Here is a 19477-nt window from a genome sequence, read left to right as displayed (position 1 = left end):
TGAAAAATATTGTTTTTTTTTTTTTTCAGAATTGACGCTCTTTTTTGTTTATAGCGCAAAAAATAAAAATTGCAGAGGTGATCAAATACCACCAAAAGAAAGCTCTATTTGTGTACAGCGTCGCACGTTGTCCATTAAAGTAACGCAGTGCCGAATCGCAAAAAATAGCCTGGTCATTAATGGGGCAAATCTTCCGGTCCAGAAATTCACACAGTTTGAGGTATAAGCAGGAGGTTGAGTCTCAGTTTTACCATCTTCCCCCTGACTGCCTGCTTAAGCACAGACATTCAGCCACCCTGGGCTGTACACATACCATTGCCGCGATGATTTGCTTCACAGCTGCGGCAGAAATTATGGCCCCTGTCTTGTTCAAGCATAAGGGGCCACACTGCAACTGCATGCAATGCGCATATTTGCAATGCGATGGTTGAACCTTCTCAGGGTTCAAACAATAGAAGAGGAGGTGACATTTCACTTGCTTTTCAACTGCCCTCTGCAAAACGATCCATCACATGAGAAGAAGCCCAAAATAAATATACAATTATTAGAGAATATTACTTCAGCTAGCATACATATGGAATATATTGTATTCTCTGGAGCATACACTCCATTGCAAACCGAGGGGAATGCAGGCCGCACTTTATTCCCCCTCCCAAATTCCAAAATAAATATTAAATAAAAGAGACACACACAAGTTTGTAGGCAAAATATTGGCTGCGGCACATTTATTGGTGTGGGTTTATTAAATAAATTAACATACTTTGAATATTCACTTCAATCGTTAACCACTTGCCAACCGCCTAGCGCAGATATACTGCGGCGGGCTGGCTCAGCTGCACAAACCGGCGTGTGGGTGCGTCGGTTTGCGGGAGCACTCCTGGGGGCAAGCGTGTTCCGGCAGGGCGTGCCCACCCCCACTAGGCAGCGGGGATGCCGATCCACGGGGCAACCGCAATCGCTCTCTGTTGAGGGAGAACACCGGTCAGCTGTTGTAAACACAGCTGACGATTGTTCTCTCTGAAATGATCACAGAGCGTCTGTGATCCTCCTATATAGGATCACAGGTCTCTGTGGTCATTTCACAAGTCCCTCCTCCATACAGTTAGAAAACACTCCCCTAGGCTCACACTTAAGCCTTTGATTACCCCTGGGTTAACCTCTTCCCTGCCAGTGTCATTTTTACAGTCAGGGCTGCTGTTAGAAATCACGGGGCCCCGTACAGACTACCTGGCAGGGCCCCCCCAAGAAAATATCAAAGATATATTTAGCTAAAATTACAACAAAATCACTATTATCAGACACAAATATAACATAACTCGCATAATTCTTGCTAAATCTAAAAAAAAAAACAATGTTAAATAAAAAAGAAGATGAGATGAGTAAAATATATACAGGCTGTGCAGTTGGAGCTCAATGATCAGAGAGACAGAGAGAGAGAGAAACAAAGTTACAATTTACAAATAAACTCCTGAGCAGAGATAAGTGCTGGGAGGGGGGCCCACACAAGGGAGGGGGATTAGTGAGGGACAACTGTCTCTTTTTAAACAGATAAAAGCTAATAGCAGGGAGAGGGACAGATCAGATTCAGGTGCTGGAGGAAGATTTCTGTATTTGTTGTCCATCACTAATCCCCCTCTCTGTGTGGGCCCCCCTGTGAGCTTGGGCCCCCTACAAGAGGGCTGGTGGTCCCCCCCTATCAGCGGCCCTGATTACAGTAACGGTGCATATTTTTTAGCACTGATTACTGCAGTAATGTCACTGGTCCCCCCAAAAGTGTCATAAATGTCAGTTAGGCGTCCGCTCTGTCCGCCGCAATGTCGCAGTCCCCAAAAAAAAAAAATCGCAGATAGCCAACATTACTAATAAAAAAATAAATAAAAAATGTGACAAAGACCGTGTGTGCCGAACAGTCTGTTGTTTGCCGGGCGCTCGGGTTCGGCACATAGCGGATCGGGTGAACAGATTATTGGGTGGGGCTGGGGAAGACCCAGCTGTCATGGTACACGTGGGTACCAATGACATAGGCAGAGGAAGACGGAGAGTCCTAAACGATTTCAGGGACTTAGGCGCTAAGTTGAGGACTAGGACCTCCAAGGTAATATTTTCCGAAATACTACCTGTACCTCGAGCCACACCAGAGAGGCAGCGGGAGATTAGGGAAGTTAACGAGTGGCTGAGGAGCTGGTGTAGTAAGGAGGGTTTCGGGTTCCTGGAGAACTGGGCCGACTTCTCAGTCGGTCACCGGCTCTTTGGTAGGGACGGATTGCACCTAAATGGGGTGGGTGCAGCCGTACTGGGTGCGAGGATGGCCGAAAAGTTAGAGGGGCTTTTAAACTAGGGAATGGGGGGGAGGGTACAGATGTAGAATTACCCAGTGGAAAGCAAGTTTCAGAGGGCAGAAATGGGGGCATTAGCGATAGGGTGTGCGGAGCTCCTATACCCAGGGTGGGTACGGGGAAAAATCAAGAGAGCAGCCTAAAAACATCAAAAGAGGATAAATATAACCGATCAAAATTACGAGGTTTGTATACCAATGCCAGAAGCCTGGCCAACAAGATGGGAGAGCTGGAGCTGCTGATATTTGAGGAGGACTTAGATTTTGTGGGGATAACTGAGACTTGGTTTGACAGCTCTCATGACTGGATGGCGTCCATTCAGGGGTATTCCCTTTATCGCAGAGATAGAGAAAGTAAAAAAGGGGGAGGGGTATGTTTGTATATTAAGAACAGTATACAGGTAAATATGAGGGATGATATTAATAATGGAGCTATGGACGAGGCAGAATCCCTATGGGTAGAGCTTCAAAGGGAAGGCACGGCGGGGAAGGTAATATTGGGCGTATGCTATAGGCCCCCCAACCAGAGGGAGGAGGGTGAGGCGGACCTCATGTTACAGATAGGATTGGCAGCAAGGATGGGAAATGTCATTATAATGGGGGACTTTAATTATCCAGATATAGACTGGGCAGAAGGAACCGCACACTCAGCCAAGGCTCGGCAGTTCCTAAATGTTTTGCAGGACAATTTCATGGGTCAGATGGTGAATGCACCGACAAGAAGCAATGCGGTACTTGACCTACTGATTACCAACAATACAGACCTGATCACGGATATAGAAATACGGGACAACTTAGGGAACAGTGACCATAGGTCAATTGGTTTCAGTATTAATTACAGTAATAGGAAACACAAGGGTAATATAAGGACACTGAATTTCACAAGAGCCAATTTCCCTAAACTGCGCTCGCTGCTAGAAAATATCAAATGGGATAGAACCCTGGGAACAAAGAACACGGAGGAAAAATGGGAGTGCTTCAAGAGCATACTTAACAAGGGAGTGGGCCAGTGCATTCCACAGGGAAATAAATTTAAAAGAGCAAAACTAAACCCTGGGTGGCTAAACTCCAACATTAAAATGTATATTAGAGCTAAAGAAAAGGCCTTCAAAAAATACAAGACTGAGGGGTCATTGGCAGCATTTAAGCACTACAAAGAGTGTAATAAGAAATGTAAAGATGAAATCAGGGCGGCTAAAATAGAACACGAGAGACATATAGCGGAGGAGAGCAAAAAGAACCCCAAGAAGTTCTTTAAGTATATAAACAGTAAGAAAGCCAGGCCAGAGCACATTGGCCCCATAAAAGATGATAAAGGAAAAATGGCCACTGAGGACAGAGAAAAGGCGGAAGTGTTAAATAATTTCTTTTCTTCAGTCTTCACAAAGGAATCGGGGGGCTACACGAAACCCGCTTGTAAGGCCGAACTAAATAATACACCTCAGGAAGTGCCGCCATGGCTAACAGAGGATAGACTTAGAGCTAAACTAGAGAAACTTAACATAAATAAATCCCCGGGACCGGATGGCTTGCACCCGAGGGTTCTTAATGAGCTCAGCCAGGTGATTGCCAGACCATTATTCTTGATCTTTAAGGATAGTTTACAGACGGGTATGGTGCCAGCTGATTGGAAAAAAGCCAACGTGGTACCAATATTTAAAAAGGGGCCGAGATATATCCCGGGTAACTATAGGCCGGTCAGCCTAACATCAGTAGTCTGCAAAATTTTGGAGGGGATGATAAGGGACCACATACAAGACTTTAGTAATGAAAATGGTATTATAAGTAGAAATCAGCATGGATTCATGAAAAATCGTTCGTGCCAAACCAATCTGTTAACCTTCTACGATGAAGTGAGCTGCCACCTAGATAAAGGTAAGCCTGTGGATGTGGTGTATCTGGACTTCGCAAAGGCCTTTGACACCGTTCCTCACAAACGCTTACTGTACAAACTAAGGAAGGTAGGTATGGATCATAAGGTGAGTACCTGGATAGAGACCTGGCTCCAGGGGAGAGTCCAGAGGGTGGTGATTAATGGGGAGTACTCAGATTGGGCGGGTGTGGAAAGTGGGGTCCCCCAGGGTTCTGTCCTGGGACCAATCCTGTTTAATTTATTCATAAATGATCTAGAGGAGGGGATATCTAGTACAATCTCAGTATTTGCAGATGATACTAAATTAGGCATGCCAATATCTTCTATGCAGGATGTGGAAATCTTGCAAGCAGACCTGAACAAAATAACGGGGTGGGCAACCACATGGCAGATGAGGTTTAATGTAGAAAAATGTAAAGTAATGCACTTGGGTGCCAGAAACCAGAAAGCAAGCTATTCACTAGGGGGTGAACCTCTGGGTGAGTCTAGGATGGAAAAGGACTTGGGGGTACTGGTAGACAACAGGCTTGGCAGTGGCATGCAATGCCAAGCCGCCGCAAGCAAAGCCAACAGAATACTGGGATGTATAAAAAGGGGGATTCACTCCAGAAATAAAGAGATTATTCTCCCGCTCTACAAGACTCTGGTCCGGCCACATCTGGAGTATGCTGTCCAGTTCTGGGCACCGGTCCGCAGGAAGGATGTGCTGGAACTGGAGAAAGTCCAGAGGAGGGCAACAAAAATAATTAGGGGAATGGAGGACATCGGCTATGAGGAAAGACTACAAGCACTGAACCTATTCTCTCTGGAGAAGAGACGATTGAGGGGGGATATGATATCAATGTACAAATACTGTACTGGCGACCCTAGCATAAGGAACAAACTATTCAGAGAAAGGGAATACAATAAGACACGTGGCCACTCACTAAAACTTGAGGAAAGGCGGTTTAACCTTAAAGTGCGTAAGGGGTTCTTCACTGTAAGAGCGGTAAGGATGTGGAATTCTCTTCCACAAGCAGTCGTATCAGCGGGGAGCATAGATAGTTTCAAAAAACTATTAGATGTACACCTTAAAGACCACAACATACAGGGGTACACAATGTACGGTTAAAAGCAAACACACACGCATCATGGGTTGAACTGGATGGACTTGTGTCTTTTTTCAACCTCACTAACTATGTAACTATGTAACTATGTAACTATGTAACTATGTAATGACATAAATCTTTCCCCTGGTTTGTAGACGCGATAACTTTTGCGCAAACCAATCAAAATACGCTTATTGGGATTTTTTTTTACCAAAAATATGTAGCAGGATACAAATTGGCCTATAAGGATGAAAAAAATTGATTTTTAACGTTTTTTTTTTTTTTTTTGGGAATGTTATATATCAGAAAGTAAAAAAAAATAATGTTTTCTTTTTCAGAATTGTCTCTGTTGTTTTGTTTATAGCGCAATAAAAAAAAAAAATCGCACAGGTGATCAAATACCACCAAAAGAAAGCTCTATTTGTGGGAAAGAAAGGACATCAATTGTTTTTAGATACATCGTCGTACGACTGCGCAATTGCCGAATCGCAAAAAATGGCCTGGTCATTAAGAGGGCAAATCCTTTCGGTCCAGAAGTGGTTAATAATTTCTATTTATTTTTAAACTGCAACACTTCAACACATCAGTCATGAAGCCCATCAACCAATTTCTGTCGCACAGATCTAAAAACCTGCCACAATCACGTTTGATTTCCCCTCATCAGTGCTGGCTTCCTCCTCATTATTTGTCCCTTTGTCCCACAACTTTGACGTGACTTGAAGCGATGCCTGTGTAATGTTGATGTCTTTGGACCTCAAGTCGCTTCAAAGTCAGACCAAAGTAGTGCAGGGACTACTTTGAAGTTGCTGCAACTTGAAGTCGCACAGATATGAATAGTACTCATTGAAAATCATGGGGTACGACTTGTCATGCAACTTTGCAATCACAAGTCACAGGACAAGTCGCACAAGTGTGACAGGGGCCTTACAGAGCGCCCTGCAGCAAACTAGCAAGAGCACACCCTGGGTTCAGTTGGATCTCACCTGTGCGATGACTATCAGCTAAGGTTTATGAACAGATTTAATACAAAAGGGAATTGCAGGATTTGAAGTAGATCTTAAAGTGGAGTTCCACCCTAAAATTATTAGGGATGCACCGAAATGAAATTCTTGGCCGAAGCCGAATACCGAACGCGGTGTTTCGCATTTTTTCCATTTATTTTGCCAATTTTTAGGGGGCACGCTGATGGGCACATTTTATGTTAGGGGGCACGCTGATGGGCACATTTTATGTTAGGGGGCACTCTGATGGGCAAAACAAAACATTTAAATCAGCGTTGCTCTTAACATAAAATATGCCCATTAGCGTGCCCCTTAAAATAAAATATGCCCATCAGAGTGCCCCTTAACATAAAATATGCTCATCAGAGTGCCCCTTAACATAAAATATGCTCATCAGCATGTCCCTTAGCATAAAATAAGGGGCACGCTGATGGCCACATTTTATGTCAAGGGAGCACTCTGTTGGGCACATTTTTTTCTTCTTTTTTTTTTTTAAGGGGCACTTTATAGGGCACTCTAATGTAATGAGCATGGCAAGTGGCAACAACATATGGCAGTCTGCACACTAATGCTTGTGCAGCTGCCAGCTACCGTATTCTCCCCCAAATGTGCTCAGCTCCACATCACATACCTGAACTGCAGCCAGAGCCAAAAGCCGCGAACAGGGGGGGCGGGGCGTGGACCTAGTGTGAAGGAGTCGCAGTCAGGAGCAGGGGGGCGGGACGCGCGCGTGACGTCACACCCCCTACCCGCGGCCAGACAGGACACCGGCGGCGTGTGAGAAGGGAGCCGCGAGCCGCAATGAGGAAGGTGAGCGGTCAGGGCGGAAGCTGACATTGTTCGGCTCAAAATTATTCAGCCTTTTGACTTATTCGGCCGAACGCCGAAAGTGCTATTTTCTCTATTTTCGGCCAAATAATGTTCGGCCGCCGAATATTCGGTGCATCCCTAAAAATTATACTTACCTCCATCTTCTCGCTCCGGGTCACCTGAAAAACAAATGGATAATCGCAATTTTTATTTTTTTTTTTTACTTACCTGGTTTAGAAGAAAATATACTCACCTTACTTCCTCTTCCTCCCCTTGGCGGCCACGGCGATTCGTCACTTCCTGGCTTGCATTGATTCCTGGGAGCTGAACGTCATCGCTCCCAGGAATCAATGCGCCTGCACCGGCCCCGACGTCAGTTCCAGTGCAGGCGCCGTCATACCTTGCTAAACAGCTTATGGGCATGCCCAGAAGCTGTGCAGGGATGACGCTGCGGCACCGGAAGTGACGGCGGGGCTGGTGCAGTGCATCGTGGGACCGAAGAGGACGCAGAAGAGGATCGCGCTTGCTTCAAGCTGCCCACACCTGAGATGGCAGCGCTGGACAATACATTTTCAAGGTAAGTATTTCTTCTAAAAGGTAAGTGCAACCCGGGACAGATCAGAGGCTAGCCATTGTGGAATGTACTAGCTCTGACTGTCCCGGGGGTATTTTTATTAAAAAAAAATTTCCCAGGGTGGAACTCCGCTTTAAATAATAGAATAGTCACAGTTACTCTGCAGGTCTACAAAGTGATTACTAAACAGCAGTATTTACAAAGAAATAAAATATAACAATTTGTACGAAGTATCCATTGGTGTCATGATGAAACATTTGTGTTTTTCAGGACAATGGTGGTACGCACACAGAAGATGAACATTCAAAAGAAGAAACAATATCCATGCTTGTATGCAAGGCTTTAAAACCAGGATACCAGGAAAACCAAGACAAATGCTTTATTCAGCTGGCCAGGATTAATGGCAATGACTTGGTCATTACTGATGCTTTCATTGAAAGTAAGTAGCTATAAAATAATCAGATTTTAGCATACTACAATATTGCATTTGGAAATAATAAGTGCAGGTGAAATATTTTGCTCCTAAGTATAGACATATATTTGAAAATAGATCTAAAACTATCAAAAGTGTTTTACTACATTAAAACTATTTTTCAGCCTTTAAATTATTAGGCCGGGTTCACACATATGCGGCCGCAGATTCGTGCCTGGCGTCCAGTGCGTCTCTGTTCACCGGTTCAGGTCCGAATTTTTGCCTGAATTCACACCTAAATCTGACCCAAAGACGCACAGGATCCTTTTTGACTGGCCTGCCATGCAGATTGGATGCAGGGAAATCCACATCCAATTCGCATTTGTGTGAGCCCAGCCTTAATGTTTTAACTTGTTTTTTTAAGTGGTTCCATGGTTGTTGTTTTTCACTTTGTCTGTTGATTGTTCTGGTTTGTATACTTTGACCATCAATAAACTTTACCTCTGATTTAAAAAAAAAAAAAAGTGGTTCCAAAGTCTAGACATTTTTTACTTTAAGGCTGGGTTCATACTGCCGCAATCTGATTTTGATCCAACTTTCAGTGTGATTATGTAGTGCAACTTGGATGCCTCTTTGAAGTAGTTTGCATATTTCATGGGGCCGTAATCATGCTGGAATCGCACCAGTAGTAGTACAAGAACCTTTTCCAAAATCCCAAAGTGCTGAGTTGCATTGATGTGAACAGGCACCATTGAAAACAATGTGATTTCTATTGTCATGCAATTCTGTCAACTCAAGTCACATCTGAAATCGCACTAGTGTGATCAGAGCCTGATGCATTTCCTGCATTAAGGTAAAAATGTTCCATTATCTGTATCCACCACCACCTCTCAAACCCTTACCTAAGTCCTTCCTCGACCCAGAGCAGTGCTTGTCTGCAGCAGCGCTCTTCCCTCTTCATGGCCTCACAAGACACAGAGACAGCAGAGGGAGCCATTGGCCTGTGAGGAGGGATCTGGGCTGAGCCGCACTGTGTGTGTGTCTTCTGATGCACACAGCCCGACGCGTGAGTACGCCCTCACAATAAGGGCAGTCGCAGAAGGGGAAGAGCGGAGAGCTCAGGAGGGGGACCCCAGAAGGGAAGATCAGGGGCTGCTCTGTGCAGTACCATATTGGTGCTGGTATTGGTGCACATATTGATTTAAACAATCGTTTATTTGCATATGAATTAGTCAATGCAATCAGGAGCATGATCCTTTACCTACATATTTTCTGCTAAAAGAAGCCCCTATTTCTCATGTCAAAAGCCTAGGAAGGATGCAACTGTGTGCATCTAGTGTCCACCTAAGTATGTCCCACCACAGAACTGTGCTGTCAGTAGGCCCCCGGACATTTCAAATTGCATGCCTATTGCTGGCAACTGCATCGTCCGTCTGCAAAATCGGCATCGCACCAAATTCCAAAAGTAGTTCCTGCACTACTTTTGGTGACTTCGGGGGCGATTTAATTAGACATCTGTACATGAAGCCGCACAGATGTCTTTCAAATAGCCCCCAAACTCACAAAGAATTGCGGGTTTGAAATTGTGCAAGTTCAGTTTAACTTGCTCGATTTCAAACCCGCCTCCAATGTGAATGCGGGCTGAATGTTACATATTAAGAAGGGATCGACTGATTATCGGCAAAGCCAATATATCGAGGGCCGATATGCACTTTCTCCAATATATCGGAATTGACCACCAAGGTGGCTGATATTGCCGATATTGCGGGAAAGTGCTGTACTGGAGTGATGCCTGCAGCTAGAGTTATCACCCCAGTACCTACCGGCATCCATAGCCGACGGTCGGCTGTCTTGTAATGACAACCGACGTGGCTGAGAAGCAGCCTGGCTGTCATTACAAGGAGCGGGAGGGGACACCCCCCGCCGCCTTCTGCGACCTGGGTCTCCTGTCCCACCGGGAGTCCCGGGCAACCAGCCTGCACAGCCGCCAAAGACCCGATCAAAGCCGCATTCGGCTCTGATCGGATCTCCATGCAAAAACCCAGAAGTGATGTCATGAGATCACTTCAGGGTACTGGCGCCAGATTAAAAAAATGACAGCATTCAAAACAGCCAAACTCTGCGTTTTGAATGCTTTTAAGTGCAGAGGAGGGGTTTGGGGTCTTGTAGACCCCCAGATCCCTCCACAAGAGTACCCGTCTTAAAAAAAAAAAATAATAATTTTGTTTAAATGTATGAAAATATCGGCCCATATCGGCCAATACCGATACAGCATTCAAAACAGCCAAACTTGGCGTTTTGAATGCTTTTAAGTGCAGAGGAGGGGTTTGGGGTCTTGTAGACCCCCAGATCCCTCCACAAGAGTACCCGTCTTAAAAAAAAAAAAAAATTAATTTTGTTTAAATGTACGAAAATATCGGCCCATATCGGCCAATACCGATACGCGATGACCAAAATATCGGTATTGGCAATGAAAAAACGATATTGGCCGATCACTAATATTAAGCACTGCTGGGGGAAGTATAGTAATTCACTTAGAAAAATACTGCTACCCATAGCACTGAACAGAGGGTCTCCTTCACCTCCCAACAAATATTAAAACAAGATACATTCACCAGGAGGCAATCTGTGTTGAGTTGGTGCTTGAGTACATGAAACTTTATTTTAATCATATTTGGTAAGATGGGTTAAAGGTTTACACAACAATTTCTAATAAATTCTGACGTTTAAAGTCACAACATATTTATTAATACATGTATTATTGCGTTCTATTTATTTATTTATTTATTTTATCTTAAGGTCGCCTGCAGCCAAAAGAATTGTATACACAACTGAAAAGAAATGGGGTACAGTATTTTCCTATAAAATTTTATTTGTACAATTATCCTGCATGTTTTTTTCTTTGTTTACTACTGCAGCCTGGTACTTACCTGGCAAATGAGGAGCAGTTGCAGTCTCACTCTGTTTGCTTCTGTTTCTGTGTGTGTACCAACAAGGGATTTCTACACAGCCACAGTCATAATAGAGATAACCAGGGTTAATTCCACCCTCCATCCATTAGAGGGCGCCTGAGGAACATGGATCACAAGAGACTGAGGAAAAATGTTTAGGATTGTGGGGAGTATAGTTAACTGAAAAGGCTCAGCCATTACTATAGGTTTGATGAAAACTAGAAATCCCAGGAAAAGGGCGTTAAATCAGAGTTGTTGTAGTAGTTTTCATTTGGTGAGAGAGGAGGATGTCTCTCTTTCCCTGGGAAGGGTAGAACTGAGACAGACAGCAACCCACCTGAGAGCAATGGAGGTGGAGCAAATATTATTCCGGAGCCCTCAGGGAGAGAGACCCCTTTAACGGGTGGACAGGGAACCTCTGCTTAAAAAGGACTGGTGAGCAGCCGCTGGCCAACCCTACACTAGAGTTTACTAAGCAGAGGGGCAGATTTGCTGACTAGGAGCACTTTATCTTTGCATAAATAAACTTTCAAATGGCACTATCCCAAGTGCTCCAGCTTTTTGGGCCCTAACAAGTTGGCCAGCAGAAGGTCTACTGTGTACGTGCACTTTGCACTGTGTCCATGCAGCCACTAAGTTCTAACTGACATGAATGGAGCTGCCTGCATGGGGTTGTATGAATCCAAGAGCCAATTGAAAAATCAGCTGGGTTGCCGACTTTGCGGGCCCCCTGGACCCATGTGAATGAGGCCTTTCTTTAAAAATGGCAATTTTTCTCCAAGCTGTAGGATTGCAAACATGTTTCTTATACCAGTTTTACAATCTGATATTGCAATCTGTATTGGATCTGCCAACAACTATATAGTAAAGGGAATCCTATCCGCCAAAAACATACAGATGAGGGATCCATTCTCCATCCGCCTGGCGAATCATAATACAGTCAGATGTAAAGGGATAGGCGGTTTGTTTACATCTGACCACCCATAGAGGGGAGCGGGCTGTCATCTGCCAGCTCAGGGGGGGATCAGCAGACAGATTCCCCGCTGAGCAGGCGGATCTGCTGGCAGAGTCCACCCATGTGAAAGACCTCTAAGCCTAAACTTATAGTGAGTGGATTTTCCTGGATGTTAAAAAAAACATCTATATACAAGTTCAATACGCAAAATGGCTATTGTATTATGTTTCAATGGCAAAATAGAAATAACCTAGCTGGTACCAAAGCCTCAAGCTCCCATTCTACAAATACCTGTTCTGATCACCCAATGAAACTATTATAATATTTTCAATCTATAGTAAAATCATCTCTCCGTGTTTAAGGAATTATATAGTCCCTCACTCTATTTTAATCATTATTATAATATCAATACAAGATTTATATAGCACCAATAGTTTGTTCAGCACTTTACAATAGAGTCATACATTATTTCTTCATTGATAAGTTTACATTTTAAACACCAATTCTAAATGACAAAGGTCTTAGCCCTCTTAATTAGTGAGCCCAGGCAACTCTGTTATAGTGCTGCATTATAATTCACAACTTATCCATTTAGTACATTATACTTTTAGGTATAATCTTTCCTCTGTGCATTACTTTTAGGAAAATTTGCATTTGTTCAGTTATGACGAGGCAGATCCAGAAGATGAAGATGTGGTGAGCATTCCCCTGATAAGTGCCATTGTCAGTTTGGCTGTGCTTTTGCTGATCATTGCAGCTGCTTATGGATGCTGGCACCAGAGAAAGGCTCGTAAGAGAGAACAGGTAAACCTCAATTCATAATCACTTCATTATTCACTCACAGCTGTTAATGGGAACTATAGTGGCTTTGGGTCAATCTTATTTATTTATTTAAGTTTTTAAACTGATGTTTTATACTGATTTTTTCTATTTATACAAAATCTATATATTACAAGCAAACCTTTAATACAGGTTGCATTCATCACACAGGCTTCATAAAGCAATATGGTTTTCTAAAAAGAGGCAGCACAGCAAAATCTGTCTCCTTTCAAAGTCTCTGAATCTGTTTGATACCTCTGTGTAAATTGGAGCTTGAACTACTGTGCTCTGTAAACAAAATGAGAGGGTTAGAGGCTGAAAAACATGACTAGAAGCCTGAAGCTCCACCTGCTGGTTGAAAGTAGAAATGCTAAATATTTAGTATTCACCTAACTTAAGCTACATTATCACCAATGCGCTTTTTCATGCTTTTTGCTTTTTGCATAAATGCTGGACATTATTTTTAACATGGGTTCCTAAGGAACATGTTCACATCAATGCATTTTTGTGTCTCTGCGATTTTGGAAAGGGTCAGGGACTTTTTTTAAATAATGCAAAACTGTGCTTTTTTTTTTTTTTTTTTTTTTTGCTTTTTTGGTTCAATAGACTTCAATGGAAACGCTGTAGAAAAGCATGTAGTGCGTTTTTACTGTTTTTACAACGATTTTGGCCCGATTTGCATTTTTAAATCTGCCCAACAACAAATTTGTCAAAAAAAGCATAAAAAACGCAAATCGCGGCAAAATTATGGTAAAAAAAACCGCAAAAAGCACTGCAGGAACGCTCAAATGTTTTTGCGCATGCTGTGTAAATAAGAACACAAAACAAACATATAGTGAAGTTTTCTCAAATTTGACTCCAAAAGTGGAAATACAATTTAAGCTGTCACTGTCCCTACAGTCTGTGCTTAGCAAGAAACTGCTCCCAGGAGCCACTGGAGGGAGCTCTGGACAAGACAGTAGACAGCTAATTAAGTAGTCTGTTTCCTGTCTTGTCTTGCCTTTATATTTACATACCTCACTTATCAATGTAAATCCTTCTCCAAGTGCTGCGAAGGAGACAGTGAGAGTGATTTACTAAAGAGAATCTTCACTCAATATATTGTGTTGATATTCCCTTCAGTTATCAATGTGTATGAAAAGCAAATTTCTGTTCACTTTGAAAACCCAATCGCGTTCAAATGAATGATGTAAGTAAAAATGATTTTGCTTTTCACGTGATTTGGATTATTCAAGTAAATATTTATACAATTTATGGCATGAAGATTTTTAACACTTTTAGTAAATCAGCCCAAGAATGTATTCTATTAATATGTGTTGGACCACAGGATTACATATTACTTTTACTTTTTTCTAGAGACTTACCGAAGAGCTCCAGACCATGGAAAACGGTTACCATGATAACCCAACCCTGGAAGTCATGGAGACTTCTCCAGAGATGCAGGAGAAGAAGGGTGGCCCTCCTAATGGGGAACTTGGAGACAGCTGGATTGTTCCACTTGACAACCTTACAAGAGAGGATTTAGAAGAAGAAGAGGACACACATTTATAAAGCAAATGAAAAGCAATTAGACTGAATGGGAAACCCAGCAAGTGCATTATATGGCTGGTCATCAAGCTAAGATGGACTGCAGCCAACACATATAATGGAGTGCCAGACCTGTTAAGAAAAGGCAGTTCCTACCTCCATTAACATCCCATATACAAACATATTACCAAAGGTATCTTAAGAAGTGACCACAGGAAATAAGGTATATAAAGGATTTATAGTACAAACGTAACTGCATGGAAGTGTCTGGCCTTTAAAAAAATGAACTCATTATGATAAGCCGACAGCAGAATTGCATGGCAATTCTGAAACATTTGTTATATAATTACAAGGAATTTTATTGTGCCCAACATTCTATTTTGTATCATAGAATCAAAAGCTTTACAGGTATCAAACCTTGTAAGGAGATGAAGACAAAGTCCTGTCTATATAACCATGTGCTCGTGGCCAAGGTAATGGAACCATTACACCATGCACTAACAATAGCAAATACACCAACAGCACTATTTGGTAAATCAGTTTACTGGCTAAGCAGTTACTGCCATCACCTTTGGCAAAGTAAATGTGTTACTGACTACTGTACGTGTTTCACTGTTTCCCTGAGCAAATACAGTTTTCGTAGACTTAATAACTGAAAACTATATTTAACTCCAATTGAAAATGTTCAGATTTCATTAGGATACTCTATACTATTCTGTTTTCAACAGGAAAATGACCTGTATTGTATATATGTTTGTATATAAAGGGAGAAAGAAAGAGAGCAATACGGATGCAGATTTTTATTCTTACTTAAAGTGTATAAACCCTTACCATCAATAGCAAAGAATCAGCTTAGTGCCATTTTAGAGTAAAGCAATAACTTAGAAAGTGGCAGCAATCATCAGATAACAAACATTGCATTTTATCTTTTCACTTCATAGTAGGTCAATAACTTATCTAAGATGTATCTAATATATATATACATTGTGTTCACTGGTCATGAATTTTCCTTAACCGATTACCTACTAAAGAAATGAAATGGCCTGTTTTATCACCCTCTCTTACGTTATTTTAGCTCTAATAACCAGTTTATTTATAACGACAATAAGGTCCAATCAGAAGTTAGAAAGCAAGGATTCTGAGGATCCCTACACTGGCACCCTGCCAAAGCTCTTTGATGCATTTTGGCCATTCTAAAATGCAAGAGCTAAACTTACACCAGTGCATTGGCAGTTTTGCTTGCATCATTTTTCATCTACTAATGCACATAATCTAATGCATTTAATTCAATGGTTCCCTTCCAAAACACAAAAATCCATTAACAAATAAAAAGTAAAAAATCCCAAACATGCACGCATATGCTGCGCCCAGGCTTTAAAACTGTATGCATCTTTGTCCCTTAGGAATTCCTTCTATAAATTAAAAGTCATTAAATGATCCAAGAAATACATTGTCATACAGCAGAGACTAAAAGGCACATTTAAAAAAAAAAAACATAAAAACCACACCACCATCTCCAAAGGTAACATGAACCCAAAATGGGATATTCACACTAGACACAAACATGTACTTGATTGGTGCAATTGTACACCATACTTCAATTCCTGTATATTTAACTCTCTTATGTTGATGGGATAAGCACACTCCTTTTTAGTGTGCCCCCCTGTTCATGCTGTTTATTTTTTTATTGCATGTACATACCTGTGATGCTTCCCTTTGAAGATCATTGCTGTGGGTCCTACCCAGTGCCAAATGTCAAAATTGAAACAGACCTGTCAAGGTTAGTGGAAGTTAGTCCAATCCAATCCAGGGTGAAAGTTAGTTGTGTTTGTTTCATGAACTAAATGTGCTTTATTTTTATACTTTTGCCTTACACAAATTCTGCCCAAACAATATGGCAGACTAATGCAAACTGGAAAAAGATGTTGCACTGTTTTGAATAGTAACAACTTTGTCACTTTCTAGTGCAAAAAAAGGGAGTCTGGTCCTGTGGAATATCACCATGCCACATAGTGGATAGGGAAGACGCATAGATATATAAATTATTAAAGCCCAACTCCAGGATATTAGCAAAGCATCTCCCACCCCCTCTAACTAACCACTGTTATGAAGAAAATGTACCGGTATATCCAAAAGCCCATTTTACTTAACTAAAGCCACAGTCACATGATGATCCTTCTATCATCTTCTGTTTACTACTTGGGGTCCTTCTTTGGATGTCCACATCACTGTCTGCTTGATATGTACACCTCCTCTTTGTTGAAGTGGCAATTCAGTGGCTGGGTCCTCTCTCAAAGATCTCAGATGCAGGAGAACTCACAGAGGGGGTGAGGTGACCAGTACCCAAGAAGGTACAAGACAATGAAAAATGTCTGTTTCACAGGGCAGAAAATTGGCTTTGTTCATAGAAGAAACTGTGACATTGATCAATTACACTGCAGAATGGTTTATGAAGAAGTGTTTATAATCAAGCTGAGGACTAAGGCAAATGATGCATAATGCATTATTTAAATTTCATTCTGTTGGAATTGGGCTTTAAAATGGATGAACAGATGGAAAAAAAGAGTCAATTGAGAGACACAATTTAGACTTTCTGGTTATACTGCTGCCTACAGGAGAAATGGACACTTACAACAACAAAAAAAGAATAGAATAACCCCACCCACAACCATCATGCCTTAGTTCTGTGAAACTAAACACAGAGGGAAGGGACCTATGTCCGTCAATGGACTCCAGAAAAGGATTAGAAATATCTCTAGTGGCTGTCTTACCAACGTCAGCGTACCACATCTGCTTGAGCGGCTTATAACTACATTAAGAGGTCCAACTGAGGAGAAGGTAGAGAAGAGAAAAATAAAACTGTAACTGTTTTCCTTGTATAGCTCAAGCAAAAATAAAGAGGAAGGTGCTCCCATGTGGCAAACTTGCAAAATGCATAAAGTATGAGAAAGTTCAGAAAGAAAAGGAGCATTTTAACTCCCACAAAATGGTCAGTAGGCTACAGTAAATACCACATTTGTGGTATGATAAATTCATAAGAAATCCCCAGATATATTGGCTTTATCTAAATAACAGAGCCTTGTGTGAACTGAAACATGGACAAGTAATCACTGCCAACTGAATGTCTGTTGCTGGGAGAACACCAGTATGGACACTGGGCCACACAATGAGATTGGAGGACAAGCGGTTTGACCTTAAACTGCGCAGAGGGTTTTTCACTGTCAGGGCCACAAGGATGTGGAAATCTCTTCCACAATTGGTGGTGGCAGCGGGGAGTATTGATATTTTTTAAAGACTATTGGACCCGCATCTTAAAGAACACAACATTCAGGTATATGGGAAAAAATTACAGACACTGTAATATCTACACAGGTAGAACTGGATGGACTATTGTCTTTGTTCAACCTTACCTACTATGTAACAATGTAACTAAGGATAATGAACCAGAAATCTGTGCTGATTAGCTAACTGAGGATTTTTTTAGGATTTCAATATCTAGGCCAAATTAGCTGTAGATGACTGGATAATCTTTCAGCAGTCCAGAGCTGTCAAAGAAAGAACACCAGTATAAACTGGGGAAACCTGCACTCAGTGGCTGACTGCAGTGACTTCCTGGATTTAACATATCCAGCATAAATTTAGCAGCAGCTGTTGATACTAGAACATTTTCCAATAAGACATAGAACAGCAGAGCTAAAGAAAACGCTTCCACGCTCCTGGGGACACTAACATAACACTGAGCTATGATGGTTTGGGAACATGGATACTCTGTGTTGGCCAATTTTTGTATGAAGTGTAAATTACTTCTGTAGGTGAAAGTACTGTATATGCTAACCGTCTAATAATTCCTGTGTCCCTCAATGGATGAGAAAGAAAAATGGATTCCTATTTTGTATTTTGTAAACTACAGAATTAGCATGTAGTGAATAATCTCACATGATTGCACAATGCTCAAATCGTATGCTGTTGATAGCTATGATAGGCTCCTTGGGTAGCTTTAGGAGTCATTTTTTTTATCTGCTTTGTGACTGATTGGCACCGTTAGCAATACATTTTTTTAGGGATTTTAGTAGTGTGAGCTACTAAAAAATAAAATAAGGTGGAGTTCTAACTGTAAAAGAATGGGGAAGCTTCTACAAAAACAAATGCGGATCCTAGAAATATCTTACCTGGGATTTGTTTTTTCCCCCAGTCAGGGAAAACCTGCTCTGCACTACAGAGTTCTCTATTACTTTTCCTGCAAGGTCCCTAAAGAATATTACTAGGTGCATTCAGAATCAATATATCTAAATAGTCAGGTCCAAATGTTAGATTAATATACAAGCTGTGAAAAGTGGGGGAGGGGTTCAGTAGCAGAGGTCAAATTATTATATTTTTTTTGTAAAACTTCTTAAACCGCATCGTTCAAGGTTTACTTTTTGCATTCTACTAGCCAAAATGTATGATCAGCTGCTTGCCAAAAGCTTGCAGAGTAAATAACACTTTGCACTAACTGTGTTGCTCATAAATGTTGACAAAAAGGGAATTATCCAACCAACCCTTTACCTGTGGATTTTATTTTTAGAAATATTTGCTTGTCAATTACTGATGTTTTTGTATTGAGAACAGGGGTCTGTTACACACTGGAACTGATTAAACTGGATTGTTATACTAGTTTCCTACAAAAGTATATTTTGAAAACTATGTAAGCAAATAATAAAACATTTGATCTACATTGCTTATGCGTCTCTATACATAAAACTGACCAATGCTGAAACTGTTATTTTAGGTTTTTGACTACAATACAAAGCATTTTTGGTAACGTGAAACTTAGGAAAATTATATAAATACCTAAATTGTATTAACATGGAAGCGCACTTTTGGTGGGTTATGAGAAATGGCCCTCCCCAAACAGGATATTGTGCTAAACCTGAAGGAAAAGAGGAGAACCAGAACTTTCACTATGTGGAAGAGTTGGTTTGATAATACAGTTGGCAGTGCCTCCATCCAGGACAAGTGTCTCTGTTAACAGAGGGGATTCCCTTCCTAGGAAAATGAATCATCAATCTAAACAAAGTAATTGGGAGCAGAAGTCCTGGTGGAATTGTGCACATGTACCCGGGTATATATACAGTAGTTATTAACATAGATAC

At 41.6% G+C, this 19477-nt stretch overlaps 1 protein-coding gene and 1 long non-coding RNA gene across 2 annotated transcripts in view; both read left to right on the top strand.

Moving 5' to 3' along the window:
• PODXL (podocalyxin like) overlaps nucleotides 1-15655 on the top strand; it is a 148064-nt gene extending 132409 nt beyond the window's left edge. The window contains exons 5-8 of the mRNA XM_082253521.1: nucleotides 7952-8120; nucleotides 10893-10939; nucleotides 12642-12803; nucleotides 14175-15655. Coding sequence (XP_082109647.1) covers nucleotides 7952-8120; nucleotides 10893-10939; nucleotides 12642-12803; nucleotides 14175-14369 — 573 coding nt within the window. The 3' untranslated portion in view covers nucleotides 14370-15655. The remainder of the gene's footprint in view (nucleotides 1-7951; nucleotides 8121-10892; nucleotides 10940-12641; nucleotides 12804-14174) is intronic.
• Nucleotides 15656-18241: 2586 nt separating this feature from the next.
• On the top strand, nucleotides 18242-19057 carry LOC309553917. The gene is made up of 2 exons (XR_014225203.1): nucleotides 18242-18310; nucleotides 18341-19057. It is a non-coding gene; the product is annotated as an uncharacterized lncRNA (long non-coding RNA).
• Nucleotides 19058-19477: the final 420 nt, after the last annotated feature.

Source organism: Pelophylax lessonae (genome assembly GCF_965119305.1).
Source record: "Pelophylax lessonae genome assembly, chromosome: 4".
NCBI lineage: Eukaryota > Metazoa > Chordata > Amphibia > Anura > Ranidae > Pelophylax > Pelophylax lessonae.
Note: the sequence above shows the minus strand (reverse complement) of the source record. Positions and strands in the feature narration are given on the sequence as shown.